At 44.0% G+C, this 21219-nt stretch overlaps 1 protein-coding gene across 2 annotated transcripts in view; it reads left to right on the top strand.

The window, feature by feature from the left end:
- The window catches only part of LOC125742399 (protein tweety homolog 3-like), a 53269-nt gene extending 42747 nt beyond the window's left edge, over positions 1 to 10522 (top strand). The window contains exons 11-14 of one of the 2 annotated variants that reach the window (XM_049014377.1): positions 1254 to 1390; positions 3556 to 3732; positions 4372 to 4447; positions 7175 to 10522. In XM_049014377.1, coding sequence (XP_048870334.1) covers positions 1254 to 1390; positions 3556 to 3732; positions 4372 to 4447; positions 7175 to 7246 — 462 coding nt within the window. In that variant the 3' untranslated portion in view covers positions 7247 to 10522. The remainder of the gene's footprint in view (positions 1 to 1253; positions 1391 to 3555; positions 3733 to 4371; positions 4448 to 7174) is intronic. The other variant, XM_049014378.1, reaches the window with a different exon arrangement.
- The last annotated feature ends 10697 nt before the right edge of the window (positions 10523 to 21219 follow it).

Here is a 21219-nt window from a genome sequence, read left to right as displayed (position 1 = left end):
GAATGTGGCGTTTTTCTCTCCCGTTGGGGGCTTCATCCTACTGCCTGGCTGAGGAGGATGAGGAGGAGGCAGAGGAGGTGGCGAAGGCAGAGAACAAGAAAACAACTTGAGTTGCCTTAACAGCTTGCAGAGTCACGTGCTTCCTTGGGCAGAGTTTTTGTGATGATGCGTCACGCACGTGGCTGCGCGGCTGCGCATACGTCACCAACATATAGCTGTTGCTGATCTCCAGTGCACATGATCCATGCATGTGGTCCTCCTACAACGCAGGTGTGAATTGTGTACAGGGCAGGTCACTGAGCCTACGGCCACATACAGACCTCACAGATACAGCTCCTGTTAATCATACACACTTGCAGCTATGTATTTATTCAGTGGGTGTGAGTATAAAGCTGCGCAGGCTAAGTGAGTGACCTCAGCCCGCCTGCGTCTGTACAACTCAGTTGTTCCTCTGTTCTTAGCTCCTTGTGTGTTTGCTGTGTTAGTTGGTTCAATGCTGATGAAAGTCGATTGAGAGATTCTTTTTATTGGGTTGCCCATTAAAATTCCTTGGTTTTAAAGGGATTGGTCCTGAAATGGCTGAGTGGAAATTAAATCACAATAATGTAAACTTTTAAACTGCATGTAACAAACTATTTTTTAAGCAGTAAGTAATGTTTTAAGATATTTTTCCACTGATGAGCCAAAACATTTGGGTGTTCCAAAGCTCTGTGTGCTGTGAGACATCACTGCCATGACCATCATTAAAATGATCTGCCATTTGTGCCACAGCAGCCCTTCTGGTGGTGTGTACCAGACCGGGTAGCCTTCACTCCCATCATGCATCAGTGCGTTTTGGCTGCCCAATGCCCTGTCAGTGATTTGTGGTTTCTCCCCCCTCAGTAGGTCCTCAGCACGGCTGACTATGAGCACCCGACTAACCTTGCTGTTTCAGAGATGCTCTAACCCACTGATAAAGATTTGGCCCTTGTGAAAGTCACTCAGATCTTTATCATTTAAGATTATTCACTTCTCGTTGGCTCATAATGCTTTGGCTCATAGGTGTTTGGCTCATAATCTGTTATTGGAGTTGGCAGTAGCTACCCTTTTACCACAAGATGGCAGTGTAAGTTCAGTGTGATCAGAGAAATCGATGGTGCACGTTTTTTTGGTGCACGGAGGATGGATGTTGAACAGTTTCTGGGAGAGCTGCCTGCTGGAATATGCTCTCTATTCAGCAACACCATCTGCGACTTGCTTTTTATCTCCATCAGGACTACGTGCAGGCCCTCACTGGCCTTTGCTATGATGGAGTGGAAGGTCTCATCTATCTAGTGCTCTTCTCCTTCGTCACCGCTCTGATGTTCAGCTCCATTGTCTGCAGCGTGCCTCACACCTGGCAGAGCAAGAGGTAATGACCCCCCCCCTCCCCCAGGTCCTTTGTGGGTCTCCCTGCATCTTTCATCCTCATCGTCCTCTCAGCTTCTGTGTGACCCCCACCCCCCATCCTCCAAAATGTCATTTACGTCCAGAGTTTGTTTTGGCTACCTTTATTTTGACCGCTCCCTGATTTGGATGGACCGTTCCAAACAAGTTCACCAAAGGACATGATCCAGAGAGTGGGGCGTCTCATCACGAGACATGTCCCGCTCTGTTGCTATGGACACTGAGAGGAGAGATGCTTTGGTGCTTTTCTGCTTAACTGCGTATGTCCAGCTGCTCTTTTTGCAATCGGGACTTAAGATTTGGTCGGCAGAAAGCGGTTTCACAGATTGAGATTGCTGAAACCCCCGGGATTCATGAAATTTGAGTGCCGGGAACGTCGGAATGAATCATTCTGTGAAACGCTTGAAAGTGCCATTTCTAAGGTGGAGGGATTCCTGTAACAGTGATTTGAAACTGTCCTGAAGGCCTGTGCCTTTGTTTAACCCTGCTTTGGCCGCCTGATCAGTCATTAATTGTGAGATGGGTCGGAATGTTCCGTCGCACTGCACGCGTTTCCTGTGCAGCTCTCAGCCTGCCGTAAGGGAAACCCTGTCCCTCGTCCTTCCTGTCTTTTAACTCGCCGTCTCTTCTGAGCAAACCAGCGAGGACACTGCCCCCTCCTGGGTCGTTCTGCCGCGCGACACATTTTCCTCCTCCGCGCTTCTGCTGAAGCCGGCCCTTCGCTCGGCTCGCGCTGCCCAGCTGGCTGGCCGACAGCAGCGGAGATGTCTGTGAGTAACAGACGTGTCCAGTTCAGCCCTTGTCTAAATGAAAGCTGCACTCAGGCAGACTGACAGAAGCCACATTATGTCAGATCAGGATGGAAACAGATGGTGCCCTTTAAGTAGCTTGCGTGCTGCGCGTACGGAGTTTTACACAGCAGTCTGTGTATGCTCTCCTGTCAATTCAAAAAGACTGATTCTGAAGACTCTGCTGGAGCCACCTGCACTTCCTGTCGTACGACCTGTGCGGAAGAATCATCAAAGTGCAGGCGGCACCTGTTAAACCTGTCCCTGTTTGTACCTTATTCCCCTGATCAATGTGCTTTTTGATATTCAGTGTTAGTCCATATTTATAGGAACATAGTGGTAAACTCATGTTCCTTTAACGCAGTGATTCTTCATCCTGTTCCTGGTTCCAGAATGTTTTCATTCCAGCTCTACCTTAATCAGGCTTATATGGTCCTTGATAGGCATGAACATGGCAGGTTAGAAACAGTGTAGGTTTAATGCATCTACCACCCATAGTAAGCTGGTTCATTGTACCTCCTATGAGAGATTTGTTACATTTCTTGATTGCAAATTTTAGTAGTATTGTTGTATAACACTGAAGATTTTATCAATATTAGAGCCTTGTGTTCATTACCGAAACCCATATGTTAACCAGTTTCTTTAATCAGGTTAAATTAAACATCGGTAGGCAATGCCTGGGTCACGTCTGCAAGGGAAGAATGATCTGTTACTGACAGTTGAGTTATCTTTTGTTAGTTAGGTCAACAAAAAGTTAATGTTGTGTGAGTTTGTATTTCAGTTAAATTTTCCATAGAATCCGCTCATGAGGTTATTTTACTCGTGGCGGCCATTATGCAATCAGAAAGTTTTGACATTGAGACAGTGTCTGCAGACATGAGATGACTAATTCTAAGAGAGTCCACTAGGTGTCTCCAAACTCAACTTGTAACAACTGGCCTCCAAATCTATTCCCGCTCTGTCTTACCATTTTCTATTTTTGTTAATATCTGGTCATTCCACCCCTTTAAAAACAGCAAGAGAATCTGTTCTTATGCAGCAAGTCTTATACTTTTGCTCATTTTCTTTGGTTGTCTATCCAATATTAAATTGGACTGAAAGCAGTGAAGCAATGTGATTGGCTATTGAGATGTTTGGCCTGGGGATCTGTGCTTGGCCCCCTTTCTCTCTGTGTGCTCTCTAATAGCTAAACGCTGCATGCTTCTCCCTTTTCTCCCTTCATGGTGATGGAACAAAACTCAGATTGTCCATGAACCAGCAGGGTGACCCTGGCCCACGTGTGGCTGTCACTCGGCGCCCCCTGCTGGCCGCATCTCACTCTGCTGTTCTCTTGGTCCTGAAGGAATGAGGAGGATGGCGAGGAGGAGTCCGTGGCTCACGGCAGCCGGCAGCAGCAGCGCGATAGCCTGTACCGCGTGCACATGCCTAGTCTGTACAGCTGTGGGAGCAGTTTCGGTAGTGAGGCCAGCATCCCTGCGGCCGCGCACACCGTCAGCAATGCCCCCGTCACAGAGTACATGTGAGTCGCACGCGCCCTCAGACCCTGTGCATGAATGTGCCCGTCTCCAAGGTAACACCCTGTTGCCATAGTAACCGGATGCCCGCCTCCACCGGGACGTGCTCCACCGAACACCCCCGACTCCGCTCTTCTGCTCTTAAAAAAGATGAGCTAAAATCCCTCAGTGAAAGTCTCCCCCACCCCCCAGTATGGCACTGTAAAAGTGCCCGATCCAAAAAAAAAGAGTCATTTGCTGCATGCTGTTTGATGCGTTTTAGGTTGATAACAGCAGTGTGGTGAAATGAGGAGTCTGCATGAAAGTTAACAATGACCCTCTTTGCAGGACTCACACCTTTAGTGTCACTTAACGTCTCAGCCTGTGCCCTCCTACGCTGACCACATGTTGTGTGTGACATGGTAGCCGCCCCCCTACCCCCAAACCCCACCCTGGATACCCAGAGTATACCACAAGGCACAGTGTGTCTTGTACCAGCTCGGGTGGGGCACCAGGTTTGGGTGATGGCCAGAGGTTTCTCCACAGCCCCTGATAAGCACCCCCACGTCAGTGTCGGTCTCGCAATGGGAAGTATTCTGCATTCCCTCCCCCGGGAGCCCCACGGTGTCGCTGTAATGGTCTCTCGTTTCTGTATTGTGACACAGGAACCAGAATGCAAACTTTCAGAACCCGCGGTGTGAGAACACCCCTCTGATTGGCAGAGAGTCCCCACCGCCCTCTGTAAGTCCCAGCTTTGTTCACTTCTAGTAACACTCCCCAGGGTCATTTTGGCAGCCATGATTTAGAAAAACACATTTTTATAATCTGGTTACCCCCCACCCCCCTCACAGGTCTCTGTACATGCACACCATAGCAAACTGAGCCCTTAAAGCAATGTTTCCCAATCCGGTCCTCTGGGACCCACTGCCGGTCCATGTTTTTGCTCCCCCTGAGCTCCCTGCCTGACAGTCTATATTGTTGCCCCCTCTGGGAGCTCGGAAGGAGCAAAAACGTGGACTGTCTGTGGGTGCCCGCGGGCCGGATTGGTAAACACTGCCATAAAGGAAGTGCAGTTCTGCCATACGAAAGCAGCGTGGTGAGTGAGGTAGCTTGTGGGAGCTCTGTTAGATGGGCCAGATGATGCTTTTTAGGACAGAATATGACATGGGAGCTGTTTGGTGTCTGCAGGTCACCTGCGGTTTTCAGGCCTGTTACTGACATCTCATCACAGGCATTTAAAGCCTGAGGACTTTATCAGATACTTTACACATGACATATTAAAAATGAACATATAATAAGAAAAATAGCCATAATAATATAGATAACAGGACACCGAATTTGACAAGTCCAACACTCAAAGCTAAGCGACAGTGGAGCATTTTGGTAACACCTTCTCATACCTTAAAAGGAACTGGAACTGTCCTTCCTCCCTTGTGTCCCCCAGGCCTCTACCCATCCAGCCCCCCCCCCCCCCCGCTATTCTACTTTACTTCCGTCACCCCTCATCTCCTCCCCACTGCGTCTCTCGTTTTTGGCCTCTTGCGTTCTGCTCTTTTTAAAATCCATTTTTATAAATGCTGTACAAAATATGATAAACGCGTGTTTTGTGAAAATCAAATTCAGGCTGCTTTATTTACATTGATTGCCTGCCTTTTGCCCCCTGAATAGTTATGCTAGTTGGGCTACCGCTGAAATATCCGGCTCTTCAGGATCCGCCCAAGCCAAGCTGATGGCTGAGGGCTGAGCTTGCCGTGGGTTTTCAGGCCAGGTTTCTCCAGTAGAGTGTGTTGTGCAGCTGAAATGCTCCTCGATACGTGAGGAGAAGGGAAGGCAGATGTTCGTGAGAATGTCCCACATATGGAAAGCCAACCCTCTCCTTCTAAGCAATAGCAGCCATAGTGTAATTTGACGCGTGGCAGGGAATGACCTGCTTTGGCAGGGATGTGACTGATCCAAGGCTGGAGGGTACAGGCCCCGTCAAGCATATTAGTAAATGTGTGGTCAATTATGGGGTGTTTCTGCTCTGCAGCTGTCCGCTCATCCGCCCAGTGAATTCCTGGTCATCAGCTACGATCTTTCTCTGGACGGCTTGTCCATCTTCTTCCTGGCTAGCGTCATCCTTTTCTTCTGTTTTTTTTTCCCCCCCCAGGGGTGTTACTTTCGGGGTGCTTAGAGTTGCTCTCACATTAGGGGGTATGAGGAGTAGGTGATCTTTCTCCAAGCCCCCGTCGTCAATCATTATCTCAGTGAGGCCAGAATTGTATTCTGGTATTTGCAGCTGCTATGTGTTGAAAAACTCAATCAGTACAAGCAAATTAGCTACTTTGCTTTTCAAAATACTCTGTAGTGCAATATTAGGACTTTGTTTTATGTCGCACTTGACTGTGCCCCTTTTAGGTGCCCTTGACTGCATCTATAAGCAGGTTTTGCGAAAGAAGTGAAGATACATCCTATTTTAACACTCTTAAGGGGTAATTAATGCCTTTGAATTCTGTTGACAGTTTGTGTTACACCTGTGACGTGCGTATGTCTGGTTTTCTATTGTAGCGCGTGCGTTTTGTATGTACACTTACAGTCTGACGTCTATTTAAAAGTACATGTCCTCATCCCTTAGTTTATATAAACAGAGGATTATTTTACATGTAACTCTCAAGCAGTATGGGCTAAGAGTAACTTTGGCTTGAGTATGTTCTACGCAGTAAATGTTTATTTGGTAAGACTAGCTGTAGCGGTTTGGCAGTTGCATGGTTGTGTGCTGCTGTGTAGCCGACCGTGAAAATTGAGCGCGACACCAGTAGGTGGCGCGTTTCGATTTGCGGCCTCCCTTTTCCGGCATTGGGATGCAAGCTGTCTGTCCTTCTGTTTGCACGAGGTGTCAGTGAAGGGGGCTTCATCTGCACAGCTACTCTGGCCGGTCGCGTTCTCTCTCGCCGTTACGTCGGTCTGTTAAATCACTGTTGGAGGAATCGCTTTCACCAGAGACCTTGCTTGAGGACAAGTGCAAAACCAAATGGGCCCATGGGCTTTGAAATCAGTCGGTTTCTGGTCAATTCTCCATGTGTTTTTACATCAGGCTGTCCAAATGACTCTGAGTGTTTTTATCTGTTTGTGTTGCCATCTGTTATTTGTATAGTGTGCATGTTAAGCTTCTACAACAACTGTTAATGTCCTTAAGTTAATGTCCTTACTCACTCATAAACATTTTCCAGTCCTTCAAGATAATGGGTTGACTACTTTTTTCATTTCCATTCACAGAACCCTGCAGGGTTTAAGTATGGTAATCGAATGGTAATTGAATTGTCTTGTTTTTTGAAAGCTGTAATTGCAAACAGGTTTAGCTGAGAGAATATTAAAAGGTTTTTTGAAGTGACCATTTCTAATGCAGCCTCCTGCCTGGTGACGTGATGAAGGTTGAATGTTCTAGCTCACTGTCTCCCTGTGGGTGTTCGCCTCTCTCTTCCTCCACAGTATACCTCAAGCATGAGGGCGAAATACCTTGCCACGAACCGGCCTGACCCCAACAGTTCAGCAGAACAATAAAACCCATTATTTCACACCTCAGCAGCAAGTCCGGACCCGTTTCCGAAATCCCTCCTGCCTTCCGCCACCTCCCACCCCTGGACTCATTCCTGTTCTTGTTCCAAAAGCTTGACATGTGCATCTTCCCGTACATCCGCCCTTTGCCACCACTTTCGCCGATCTTCAGCCGAGGCTTTTGAGAGTGGAAGGGCACCCCTCTGTCGTGTCTTGTGAACACAGCCCATCTGTGTTTTGAAAGCCTTTGTGATGCAAGGGGTGGGTGTGTTCGTTCAGGCAACACTTCTAGGATCCGGTCACATGCACCACTAGGGGGCGCCATGGAGTCTGTACCAGCGGAGAGCCATAACATGCTGGGACATCCTCCTGGCAGTCCCCTGACACCCTCCTCCTGTGTGTCACACACTGCCACTCGTCTGCTGTGCGCTGTGGGCCCTGTCTCGCCTGGAGTTGACGGGAACGATAGCCAGCCATGGTCCTCAGCCCATATGCATTTTTCACACTGGAGCATCACTGGTTTATAAACCAATGTCAGAAGGGTCTATTGGCATGTTTTAAACTTCTCACAGCTTAAACTATAAGAGTTTACTGACGACATCTGTTTATTCTCGGCGCAGTATGATTAGGGAGTTTTGCTCAGTGGCTTGCTATAATCTTACGTGTAGACTGAAAATATATAACTGTATCGCTTGTCTTCTCTGTTGCCATTTTCTGTTTAAAGTGCACTATCCGTAACCGTGTATATGTAGATATTGTTCTGCCGCTGATGCTAATTGATCTTTTGAATCTGAGAAGCACAGAGTGGAGTTGCCTCCGTGAGCACGGACATGAAGTAGACGTTCCAGAATGCTGTGGCCTCGGTTAATGTACGAACGCTCATCGCTGTTCTGAGTGGAGCAGTGTCTCGCTCTAGAGCCTAAACTGGCACCTATAGCCTGAAGTAAGGATTCTTAAAAGGTCATCTTTGCTTTATGCAGATAATTTAAAAAGAGTGGTTTTTAAGAGAGGCTTAGTCATATCGTTCTGGACGGAGACTGAATTCTCTTGGTGTTAGTTCTGCTCGGGAAGATCCCAGTTTCGACCCTCCATTTTTGACGGATCTACATCTATCTATCTATATACGATGTACAAAAACTTCATGGGAGGACCATTAAAAAATGTATTCAATTGGCACTGAAAGGTGGGGTGTTTCACTTCATTATCCTGATTTTCTATTTATTTTAATACACACTTGATTCACACTGACCATAGTTTTACTATTACTGTGCAAGACAATTTAAATTTGTATTGGTGTCTGCAGGGTAACTTAAGAAATATACTAGGGACCATTGGACACTCACTTCAGCTGAAGGTGTCCGTCTGTCTTCAGTCTCCATCCCGGTTTAATGCCACTGTCGGCACTGATGTACCGTTCAGCATTGCCTGGCCTGTACACACTTGTGCACGTGTCAGATGTGGACCTGGATGATGAGTTCTGTGGCAGCCGGTGGCCGAACCGGTTGCAAGCTGGACTTTTTGCGGGAGGGCGGAAGGTGGCAGGGTGACCAGTGCCAAAAACGGAGACCCGGGCAGGTGGACGACTCGGAACTCCTCTGTTTTCATCTGTGAGCAAACGGCTGCTCAAATGCAGGGCTGGAAATAGAGATGTTTTATTATTTTTCCTATGTAAGCAAACTTCTGGTGCTCTTTTAAGGTGATAATGTGACTAACAAAACTAAAAAGTTCGGGATTTTTCTTGTATTTTGTATGTTTTTCTTTGCTGGTGGGGGTTGGGGGGGGCTTCAGTCTGTTCTGTTCTGCCACACACAGGTATGTTTCGTTGTTACTGGAAAGCACAAGTGTTTTATCGTGACGAACAAGGATCCTCGCTGAGCGACAGCCAGCACATCCGGACTAAATGAGCGTCGTGCGGACAACCGCTGTGAAACGGAGAGACTTTCCTTTGAATCTGTAAAATACTCTGCTGTGAAGATGTCAGCTTAACGACGTTCTTGTGCTAGTGTCAGCGTGTCCGTGCGTGATGTGGTAGGTGTCATTCCCTTGCCAGTGGAAGAGGCACAAGGCCTCCTTTCCTCCGAACACCCTCTCTCTCTCCCCCCAGCACAGTCTTGAGCTGGTATCTGCTGTGTCATGAATGACCAAAACCACTAATGACTTTGCACAGAGAGAAGCCATATCAGGGGGGGCGGGGGGGGGGGGACAATTGGTGATAAAAGTACACAGGGGTGTAATTCAGGTGCGTCACCTTTGCTTTATAGGAACATTCTCTGTAATTTGTACTTTAACATTTTTAGATTCACCTTAAAACATTTTCTTCATCCTGCCATCCCTGTTTGTTTCAGAATAATTCATATAATTTTATAATTTTTTTAATGATCATTATTATCGCTATTTCAATTATTAAAATGTGTGGGTTGGAACCTTCTGAGGAAGCAAATAACGAAGGTAAATACCTTGAAGCAGACTAAGTACAGCACATACAAACCACCGTTTCCTTCAGTATCTTTGTTCTGTTTTCCTTCATCATATCACTGGCAACCTGAACAACCAAATGACTCCTGTGAAACCTGAGCCCTGTTTAAAAAAGAAAAAAAAAAAACTTATTTTCTGTGGGAGAGATCTCTGTGAGACAATCTTACTGTTTTTAAATTAGTAATTGCTAGAATTATGTATATTTAGCTTAATGTTTGCACGAAGAAAAAACTGGTTTGTGAAAATTGCCTTTGCAAATATTTGAAACCATATCTTTGTTTTTAAAACTGTTTTCATTTATTCAAGAAATATTGCAAAGTACATCAACTTATTTCTCTGTGAACAACTATTTTGGTCTTAAATGCTCTGTTTTGATAAACAATCTTACAGTAATAACTTTCTTTTAGCAATTTATAAAATATTGTACATGTAAAATCTGTGATTCCATTGAGCTTGAATTCAATGTCTTAAAATCTATTAAAGTACATTAACAGAAAATTCTCAATATTTGCTGTTAATCACATTTCCACTACATTTTCCTTTACATGCTCTTCATTTAAACGGTGTGTTGTATACACCACGATTATTGATGGTGTGTGGCCAACAGATGGCGCTATTACTACACAGGTTAAACCATGTCAATTACTGCGCACAACTCCCCGTGAATGTTTTAAGTACAAACAATGGAATGTATCTATTGTCCTTTGATTTTGAGTTTGCTTTAGTGATATTAGCATGTCTGAAATGCACAATAAGTTTTGTAGACATTGAAACAATGAAACATTAAATGATCATATTAGATGTTGATTCTGCTATTTATTAGTCTTAAAAGAAAGGAACTAAAAATGTACCACTTTACAATAAGGCTGCCACTTATAAATGGAAGTAACTAATAAGAATAACTTGTTTATAATTTTCTAGTAATAATTTGCAAAGTACCTACTTAATATCCTGCTTATAAACCATTCATAATCGCTTTATAAGGGTAGGCTTATTGGAAAGTAGCACCAATGAGGCTCTCCTGTTTAAATGTATAAATGTAAATGTCTTGCATGCCCATCAAGCTGTTTTTATATCGCGTTTAACTCTTTAAGCCATGATACTCAAACTTTATTTTTCGGGGAGAGTTATGATTGGTGTCCTCTCTCCCACCATCCCCGAAAGCACAGTTAGATGTAAGCTAACGTTTTTAATCGACAGCTGCTGGTGAGCACCTTCCCACCCTGGCTAAGCACCCTGGCCGCGTTCCAGCACCTCCCTAAGCAGCGTAGACAGGGGTGTGTTGTGCTCGTGACCCCACTTGTGAAGCCGTGGGAGGTCAGGCCTCAGCCGCCTCCCTGCGCTGGGGGTCACCGCTGGGACAATCTCTTTCTGGAGCCACCCCATTGTCCCGGCCCCCCTCCCCGGTAGGACACAGGCAGCTGTGAACAGGGCAGCCAGAGCCGTGAGGCAGAAATCTGTGCCTCTCTTGTGAACTAACCCCCCCGGAGGACCTCCGCTGTGGATTAGTCAGTGGAGGACCAGAGTGTTGTGGAGCAACAGCTGAACCTTTAGCCCGTCTTCATAAAGCACGTTGCTCTAGTTAAGCTCCACCGGTGCGGTTCAGCTTAAAGAGCTCGGCTTAGTAATGGGTCCCCAGAAGGACCCTGAAACATATTAATATGACGTAAGAAATGCCCAACTATTGCGTTGGCTATGTAAAACACATCAAGTTCTTTTGATGCATCTTCTAGCCAAGCAATATGAGATGATGGATGCAGCCGTCTGTTTTGATTTAATGTGGCTCCGGGGCTGGCTTTGGACCAAGGAATTCAACACTAATAATTATTAAAGCGGCAACTCTGCTGAGAATTAAAGGAATAACCGGCCGATTGTTTGTGTGTTCGAAGGCCCGTGTTGTTTTTCCAGTTAAGAATCGGTCCGCTAATGAAGCAGCGGTTTGCTTTCCGAGAAGGCAGGTCAGTGACAGAGTTGTCTGTCCCTTGTTTCTTCGGGAAATGGAATCCCTCCCATTCGATGGATGGAAGGAATGCATCACTAATGAGTTTAAGTGGAACGCTGAGGGCCAGGCTGAGGTGCCGAGCAGGACCCCTTCACCTCCAACAAAACTGCTCTGTAATGTGGTGGGCAGGTTGCCAGGCAGCAGATGTGAGAGGCAAGGATGTCATTCATGCTCTTTCGACCGTTGCAGGCATGGTGCCGGCTTTAGACAACCACTAAGAATGAAAAGTCCCCAGAAATCCTCTAGCGTTTTTTCTTTTTTGAAATTGTTTATGCATTTTTCCAGAATTAAAGGCCACATATGTATAGGTAGTGTATATGGAATCATTTGAAATTGATGGTTTCAGATTTTCCTGTCTTCGAGTGTTTGACAGGTTTGTCCCTGTTAATTATGGTACAGAGTGATGCTGTGCCACTATCAAAGGGAAGGGTATTGCCCCCCTCCCCACCCTCAGGCCAATAGGGTTTGTTCTGCACAGTTTGTTTGTTTGGTCTGTTGCTGCCAAAAAGTCAAACGCTTTCAGACACCACATTGGTAGAATGGGTCTCTATTATATAAGCAAAAAAATATGGTTTCTCAGAAGACCAGAATGCACATCTCTAGCCTTTGAAAGCCCCTTCCAAGGGGCTTCACGCGGCCACCCAATGAGACGAAACGTTTCAGAAACTCTGGATGTCCCCTGCATACCAAGAGTTTTCTTATTGGACGTTGGTGCTCTGTAAAGCAAACAAATACATCAGACAAAACGGTCGTCTCTGTGAACGTCTGGAGAATGTTATCAGAGTGGACCACAGAAGGAACTGGCAAATTGCTCCCCATTGTCCACTTAGCTGTGAATTTCTCTTATAACAGCATTCTGTAGAGCATGGTATGTGACCTTTGCACTAGATTGGCGAGATGCTTTCTGGTGTTATAGTGTGTGTGTGTGAAAAGAAACACATCAAGGGATTCGTGAGTGTATTTTTATTATTTTTATTTTATTCGATTTATATTTGTTTTACCATGGGATTTTTGTTCTTCAAAAACACTGGAGCAAAGTTTCTAATGACTAGGTTAAGAGGCCAACTGACTTTTTAAAACTGAATTGCAAAGTGAATTTGTCAAGAAGCTTTTTGTCCCAAAACAGCATCCTTATATTGATGAGCAAATTTCTGAAACTCGCTCAGTCCATGGGATGTTTTTGGAGAAAAAAAACAATTCTATGGACTTGGTTAGTTTTGGAAATCTTATTGATAGTTGCTTTTTAATTACATGAAGTGAGTTTTGGTTCCCAATTTGATCAGGAAACCTGACTTTAGGTCTCAAAAACAACAAAAAGTGGGCTGAGTGAGTGTTGGAAATTGGCCCTACAGTTGCACTTTGCTTCTACAGAAAATTTATTCGACATTCTTCTGGTCTGTCAGCTTATTGTATTTTTTTGTAAGGTAAGGATTTCCTCTATGAATAGTTATAAACGTGCTTGCATGCATATATATATCAGCGGCGAGAGCTGAATTTCCTGCTGCTACAGACTGATGATGCTGAAAGGTCTCTGAGTACCAGCAGCCAGGGGGACCAGCCGTGTTGACATCTCCTCTCAAGCGGCACCAAAGGGCAAGCAGCTGTATTCTTGGTGTCCATGTCCATGTTATTCACACCCCAGTGGCCTCTTTAACTCACCTAACTTGCATCTGTAAAGATGGGTGGGAATGATTTTTTTTTTTGGGCTAGTCTTTGTCTGGTTTAGTTTTGTTAAGGCTCAAGTTTTTTAGTTTTTTTTTTTAAACTCACCCCTTTTGCCCCTTCCTTTCAGTTGAGTATAAAACCAGTGATTTGAGGCAGCTGAATGCAGGCTTAAGTCAGTTAACTTCTCTACACCGCCCATCTTTCCTTGACCTGACTCTCCTTGACGATTTGTTAAATTGCAGTGAAAACCTTGTGTCGGTTTTTAAAAATTTATGTTAGGGTTAGCCAGGATTTCTTGCTGTCCAAGGAAACAAGACTTAAAACCCTATTATTTAAATAAGTGCTCCACATTTCCCAGGAAACAGGAAAAATAAGACTAGTGCTCTGTGCAATGTTAACAGCCCAGAATAACACGTGAAGTTGCAAATGGTCAACAACGAACGGTTTATTGTCAAGAGCCAGTATATTCTTCCACAGAGATTCAATCAACACCCAATTTTTTGCAATGCTTGATATTGGCTGTTTGACGCAGTTTATGGGAATGTTTTCCCTGATTACAGGTTTTATGGTGGAAAACCAAGAGTAAGAAACTGTCTGGGTTTTGTCATGCTCATCCAGACAGTAACTTGGTTCCCTTTGAGTTGCAGCCTTCTGTACGTCCTTGCTGGAGGGGGCAGTCACATATGAATGCGTGCAAGCTGAGCGACGGGGGCCGTTTATGTCTCGGAACATACCCATTAGGAGAAAACAGCATTGTCTGGGGGGTCTCCAACCCATTAAGTGGTCTTTTCACACTGCACCCTGTTTTGAGATGACACTGCAAGTGAGTGTAAGCTTAACACAGGGGTGTAAAGAGGTTCCAAACATACCTGCCCTCCCCTTAACCACCTTAAGCACTTTTACCACATGGATATTACTGTCAATCCCTGTGGATCAGCAGCTTTTAGGTACTTTCCACAATAGATGCCACAGTGGAACTAAGGCTGTGGGAACATGCTGGTGAAGCCTCCCGGCTTGACAAATTAGAAAATTACAACTTATTTTAGATCAGCGGCAGTGTGAGGAAATGAGCTTCAGATATTGCAAAATGAAAATAACAGCTTCCATGTCACCTCTCTGAACTGCATGGCAGCTTCCTGATTGGCCATCCTTCCGTATGGTAAAGAACCGGCATCAGAAAAGCTTTCCAAAAGTGGTCACTCTAATTGCCTTGGGGGAGACCTCAGATTGGGTAAGAGTCTTATATATATTTCTATATCGGACTGTTGACTTTGGTGGACCAGGATAGTTGGGGGAGGGGGTTGGGGTTGGGCGTTTGTACTGCTTGAGAGGCTTTGTTGAGGGCAACATTTATATGTTGTTTTCTTTTATGCTCTAGTTGCATGGGAAGCATCCAGGAATAGTCGGCAATGACCTCTGTCATTGTCTTTCCTTATCTGCATCTGGCGTGTCCTGGAACCTCGTGGAAAGAAATGAAAAGATGGAAAGATACCAAAAAAAGACAATACGACAATAAACACACAGTATAAAAAGTGGCATAGAATGGAAAACTTTTATCCAACAGGAGGAAAATCTGTTTAAAAGGAATTAGCTGCTCTTGGCAAAAAAGAGTTATTGAAATGTGAAATGGCTAAAGATCGATGCTGACCATGACGTCCTTGAATGAAAGGTATCTGTTGATTTTCTGGTGTATTTTTCCATTGAATTAATTTTGACCAGGACAGATTTCTGCACCTGCTTTTGTTTTAGGGTGTGGAAGTAAAAAAACATACAATACATACATACAATTTAAATACAGAGTATTTAAATCTACATCCCATAATATTCATATTTCCACCTTGCTGCCGCTGCAAAAATAAGAACGCGTTTCCATCTGGATCTTGCAGGCAGATTACTAGCTGCCTACGCACTGATTGAGAACCTCATTCACTCCGTATGTGCACAGGAATCAGGGCTCGAGGCAGCACTGAAGTGTTTCAAAGCAAATAGCAGTTATATTGTAAAAAAATTTCCAAACTCTATGTGTACTTCAGGCATGTCGGTACATCATTATTCCTTCTCCAAAGATAAACTAAATCTTAAATCCCACATTGGCAGTAACCGGGCTAATGGGTCTTAAAATAGATTTTCCAGTTTATTATTTTTATTGTTATTATTATTAATTTCTTTTTCACAGTTTAATAGAACTTTATTTTGCTGACAAAGGTATCTGGTTCTCGTTACTTCATAAATCTACTCAGAAAATCGTTGTACATTTCCTTGTTCTTGTTTAATTTGAACAACAACAGCAATAACAGGGTTACATGAAGGACAAATGCGTCCAACTGGTTGTCCTTTGTTTTCTGTTTTCCTGAATCTGTTACTGTTAAGACTTAAAAGAAGTGTGTCATGCGAAAATCATCTCTGTGCTTTCATAATGCACATGCTCTCTCTTGCCATAGGGGGGGACAGTCATTTGCAGAATAATCCCAGAGGCAGAACATTTATGGCTGAAAGAAGCGTTTAAATGCTTCCTTTATAGGATTGCATGTAACTTAAAGTTGCTGTAGCTCATTGCTGATTTAGTGGGTGTCCAGACATCTGAGTTGATGCCCTCTGGGAGATGAGTTTAATCTGTCACAGTTCTGTTTCATTCCCAGAAAATCTGCCAGAGTCATCTTGAGTATTTAGTTTCTTTCCATTTACGTGATACCAGATACATGGATCACAGCAGATCTGCTCCGTAGGCCAGTGGAGATGTCTCGTGGTAGGAGGGTGCAGGCGATCTCCTGCCCTTGCCAACTGTCGAGGGAACTCGACACAGAGATTGTCATGGACTCATGGTGAAGGAGCCATTTGAGTGACAACAGCAGCCTGTACTTAATCCCATAATCCAAAGCAGACAGTTTAGCTGATAATTGAGGGCTAATCAGTGTGGTGTGGAATGGTTAGATAATACAGCACATGTTGCATCCCGGAAATCTCAAATGCTTTTTGAAATGTGATGAGTGGGATGGTGACTTTGACCCTTTCTTGGCGTAAGGACCAGATAAGAGACGCATTTTCATGCTAACAGAGAAAAATCAGTTATAAACTGTGCACAGTTGAATTGCTTTGAAGCGATGGACATTAATCCATCACGGAAGACAGCCGTCGCCAAAGTCCTATTATATATTTCCGTTTTAGGGTCTTTTATACTGTATTGTACATACTGTATCTATTGAAACTGCGTTTTGTGCATACTTGGGTATTGTATTACTGTATTGACCTGAATATAAGGATGTGGAGCCCTCCCGCTTTCTGGCAACTATCATTAGAAAAAAGTTTTTAGAATCTTACCTTTTATGAAGAAAAATAATTTGAATATATAAAAAGTTACCCAGCAATCACAGCTTAAAAAGCAACCACAGACAATCAGATCAGAGTAAGTGTATTAAACAGTAAGCATTACAAAAAACACATGGAATACTGGGGGCGGCACATGAAGAGGGTAAAAAAACATCTTTCAGAGAAAGGTTGGGCCATATTAATAAATGATATAACAGCTCTCTGTTACGATCTTTATTAACAGCCACTATTGGTTTAATACTAGCAGCCAGGGAAGCCAACAATTTACGCGACACTCTGGGACACCCGCTAAACACGAACATTGCCGGGGCTGCCAACTCTCACGCTTATGGCGTGACACTCATGCTCACGCAAGAAATCTTACCACAGATCTATATTACGGCGAGCCAAAACAGAAATATCGTATTAGAAACTAGAAATTAGAAAATATCGTATTTGGCGCCATCTATCACCTTCTTTGTCGGAATTTAAGATGACACCACTTTTTCTGACATATTTAGAGGGAAAAAAAAGTCATATATTCAGACCAACAGGGGACTTAACTTTTCTCTCCTTGTGTGGCAAACGAACTGCCCGAACCTAGTGAAATGCAGAAAAATGAATGAAAGTAAAACTCTAGTTTACATAAGGTAACTTAAATTGAGGTGGCTTTCAAGAAGCATGGGGCTGTTATTCCGCTGCCCTTTACTGACAGACGGAGACGAGTGTGGGTGGGTCTTTGAGGGGAGTGTCCAGTCGCTTTCGCCAGGAGCTCCTGGCTGTCTGTGTTTCCGTCGCTCATAGGAAAGCATGAAAAATGTGTTTGAACCCTGCATCAGGATCAATACTTGGCACTTTTATCAGTAAATTGCTACTTTTTCAAATCCAAGTCTATTTCTGTGCCAAGGGCATCTCTCTGGGCGCCCCTCAGCCACGCTTGGATGTGTAAATGGGGTTATTGTTCACAGGGGTAAGAGCAGGTCTTGCAGAATCTAACCCCAAACTCTTTATTTTCCAGCATTGAACTTCATAAGGGTAGATTGCTCAGTATTGGCCAGTTTTATTCTTACAGAACCGTGTTCAATCTCAATATCCATTCTGTGGCCAGTTTCCCTTCTGGGTTTTTCCAGACTTCTTTCATTTATCCAAATTCTTCCAAACCCTTTATTTATATAAGACTTGCCAAACTGAAATATAGAGGATCTCAATCCTTCATACTAAAACCACTGGAAGTTGTTGAAAACCTGAAATTTCCCCGTTTTGTTTCTTTAAGTGAGTGGATTTGGAATGAAGGCGCGTGAGATGCAGGCTGTGGAGGACGACGTTCTGTCTGAGCAGTGGGGGAGGGGTTCTCACTGCGCCTGGGATTCTTCCGTTTCGCTGTCCCTCTAACCTGAAGCCCCTTATCCTTGCTTTTCTAACTGCCCACCCAACAAATAAAATGTGGTTCTCTCACTCCATTAGTAACGATAATGACACCTTGTTGATCCCCATGGGGAAATCATCTTTTTTGTCTATCCCGTCTAGCTCTCCATGATGCACATGTAGGCGAGAACAAGCCTGGCAGCAAGCTGAAGCAGTACCCTTGTAGCTGGGGGCGATGGCCCTTGCTTGAGGACCCGCAGAGGAGGCTGCTCTGCCCAAGCTGGGTTTGAACTGATGATCTCCGGATCAGGCACAGAGGGCCAGTCTGCTGAGCCACATCCTTCCCCTGTTCCTTTATCCGTTTTCGGTAGCATACATAGCATTCAATAGCATTCATGGTTGCTGGAAGTCTGGACTTGGTTTCCCAGACACAGGTTAAGCCTAGTCTTGAACTAAGCTGACTTTTCGTATGAAGGTTCTCCATTTAAAAGCCAGTTTAATCTAGCATTATTTTCAATCTGTGTCCAGGAAACTTCCCAGAGAGCGTTTTACTTCATGTATGTGTGTTTTCATCAAATCAGATGCCCTGCTCAAAACAATCTATTATTGTTATTAAACACTTACCAGGGGCTGTAGTTTCATTTAGCCTCTGCCTGTTTCTTCTTTGAATACAATATTATGCAGTAACTCCAAAGAACTGAAAAACGACTGCTTTTGAAGGAACTGTGATTTAGGCCATGGCTGTTAATTGCAGATGATTCAGTGAGTCCATAGTTTCCATCTATTGGTTTGGATTATCACGTATAATTATTTCCTTGCCCCTACCCCCATAATTTTGGCACCTCATTTGATGTTCTTGTGAAGATCTGCTAATACTATAAATTTCCTGTGGAGAAGATGCTGGACAGTTCTCTCCAAATGTGGTTCGTAACGCGGCTGTGAGGAGCCAGATGAAATAAACACCAATAAACTGTAATTGTATATCTGTGTAGCGTGCGTGCAGATGCTATGAAGACGGAAAAACTTTCCCGTTTAGGGAAAATGTACTTACTAAGACCATCTCTTACATACATTTAGAGTTGTTTGAATAGTATACAGTATATTACTGTATGCATTACTCTAAATTTTTATTAATAACATTAAAATCAATTTCTGAGTATCGTGGCGCCTGGACTGACCGGGTATCTTTTAATCAAAAAGCCTTTAAAAAAAGCCTTTAAGAATGTCTAATCACTCATGTCACATGCTAGGCTCACCTCACCTTATACACTACAGTATTGTCATACAGAAACATATAGATCAGAGATGGGAGTATTTAATTTTGGAAGTTGTTTTGCACTTTATCAACCAGCACAAGTGAGGCTGGTAAGGTGAGCGTCTGCAGCATCACTTAATGTATTCATGTAACGAGATTTTAGAATGCTATTTTCAGTATTAGATCTATAACTGGAATTGCTCTTTTTAATTATACCACTTGTAGTGGTAGTAGATTCCCTTCAATGCAAAAACTAAAAGCTTTAACAAAAGCTTTTCAGCATAATCAGATGGTTCTTCTGTTTTGTGTTTTAGCTAATTTTTTTTTATCCATTACTACAGCTGAAATCTTCACGTCCGTTGCAGAATCTCAATGCAGCAAAGCCAAAATGTGCAAAAGTAATGCAGCTGGCAGTTAAAAGCTGTCCAATAAAATCCTTTGCTGCATTATTATTATTGAACAGATCTTCGTAACCTGGCAACCGGAATCAAAACCTTAGCCTTTTCGCTTTTCATCTGATGTAGCTCAGTGCTCCTAGATTAATATTCCATTTTGAAACTGGTGTCAGTTTTGGTTTCACTTACCCTCAATCTGGAGATTTTGGCTGTGATTTAGATTTACTGGTATTTGCCAGACACTTTTGTAAAGCTGTGTACAAATGAAGAATGCAGGGGTTCAGAGGGCAACGTCAGACAGTGTCCCAGGGGCAGTCGGGGTTAAGGGCCTCATTCAAGGGCCTGATGGTGATACGATTGCTCTACCAGTCTGGGGAGTCAGACCTACAGATCTCAAACCCACTGGGCTGTATAAGAACAGTGAATCTGAAAAGTAGACTTGCTGGAAAAGCTGAGCTTGATGAAGACATTTACATGCCGACTTTCCTTCCCTTAGGGAAGTTCGGAGAGCTGCCTGACTGCAGGCCTTGGAAGCTGAAATGTTCAGGGTAATGATGTAATGCAATTGCACTATGGAATGTTGGGGGGGGGGTGAATTTCCTTTTCTTATAAAAAAAAATTGCAAATAATCATACGATCGTACAACGCAGCCGTTTTCTCTCACTGTTTTCCAGTTGACGTTACCATCCCATATGAAAAAAACATCCTCAGTATAGTTACAGAAAAGGTTTCAACTGATTATTTTTTGATGTTGGATGGCCGTCGCATGTATATATTCAAAAACAGGAGTATGCTTTCATGATTGGCCTTTAGTCTGCCTGTCTATTGATGATAAGGCCATTAGGACAACAAACATTCTTTCAGAGGCATCCACATAAGAACAAGGATGGGGGCTGTTTGCTCTTCTTTAGTAACAATTGTCCAGCCAGAATGGACATGAAAACACCCGTTTTTATCCCTATTCATGGAAACAGACACTGCAGCCACATCCTGTTTCTGAGCCGCCAGACCTCTTAACAATAGGAGAGGGGGAGAAGCCCTCTTCTGCGGACTCTGTCTGCTCACTGCCATTTGCCACCTGCCGCTGCTTCAGAAATGTGAAAAGTGCCCCTTGGGGAGGTGCTCCTATGAGGGCTGGCTGGTCGGAGCCCACATTTGGTCCTTTGTTTCTAAGAGAGCCGTGGGCTCGCTTAATTAATCCTCAGACTCCATTGTGTGGGAAGCTGCTGAAAGCTCGCCAGCCTTCACACAAGGGAGGGAAGCATCCTGAATGATATCGAGAGAAGCGCTTTGACCAGCCTTCCTAAATTAATTCCCCTTCACAATTTAGAGGTATTTCTCCCTTTGTAAGTGTTCCACTGGAATTTTAATGCTGTAGTTTTACAGAAAAACTCTTTAAAGTTCTTGCACTGCCTGAGTTCACACTTTATAGGTACGTCAGTTTGTGTTTAATAATGTTTCCTGTTTTAGCGTTAACCATTTTCCCACAAATACTTGCAATTAGGTGAATGTCCCA

This window comes from Brienomyrus brachyistius, chromosome 5 (genome assembly GCF_023856365.1).
Source record: "Brienomyrus brachyistius isolate T26 chromosome 5, BBRACH_0.4, whole genome shotgun sequence".
Lineage (NCBI taxonomy): Eukaryota > Metazoa > Chordata > Actinopteri > Osteoglossiformes > Mormyridae > Brienomyrus > Brienomyrus brachyistius.
Note: the sequence above shows the minus strand (reverse complement) of the source record. Positions and strands in the feature narration are given on the sequence as shown.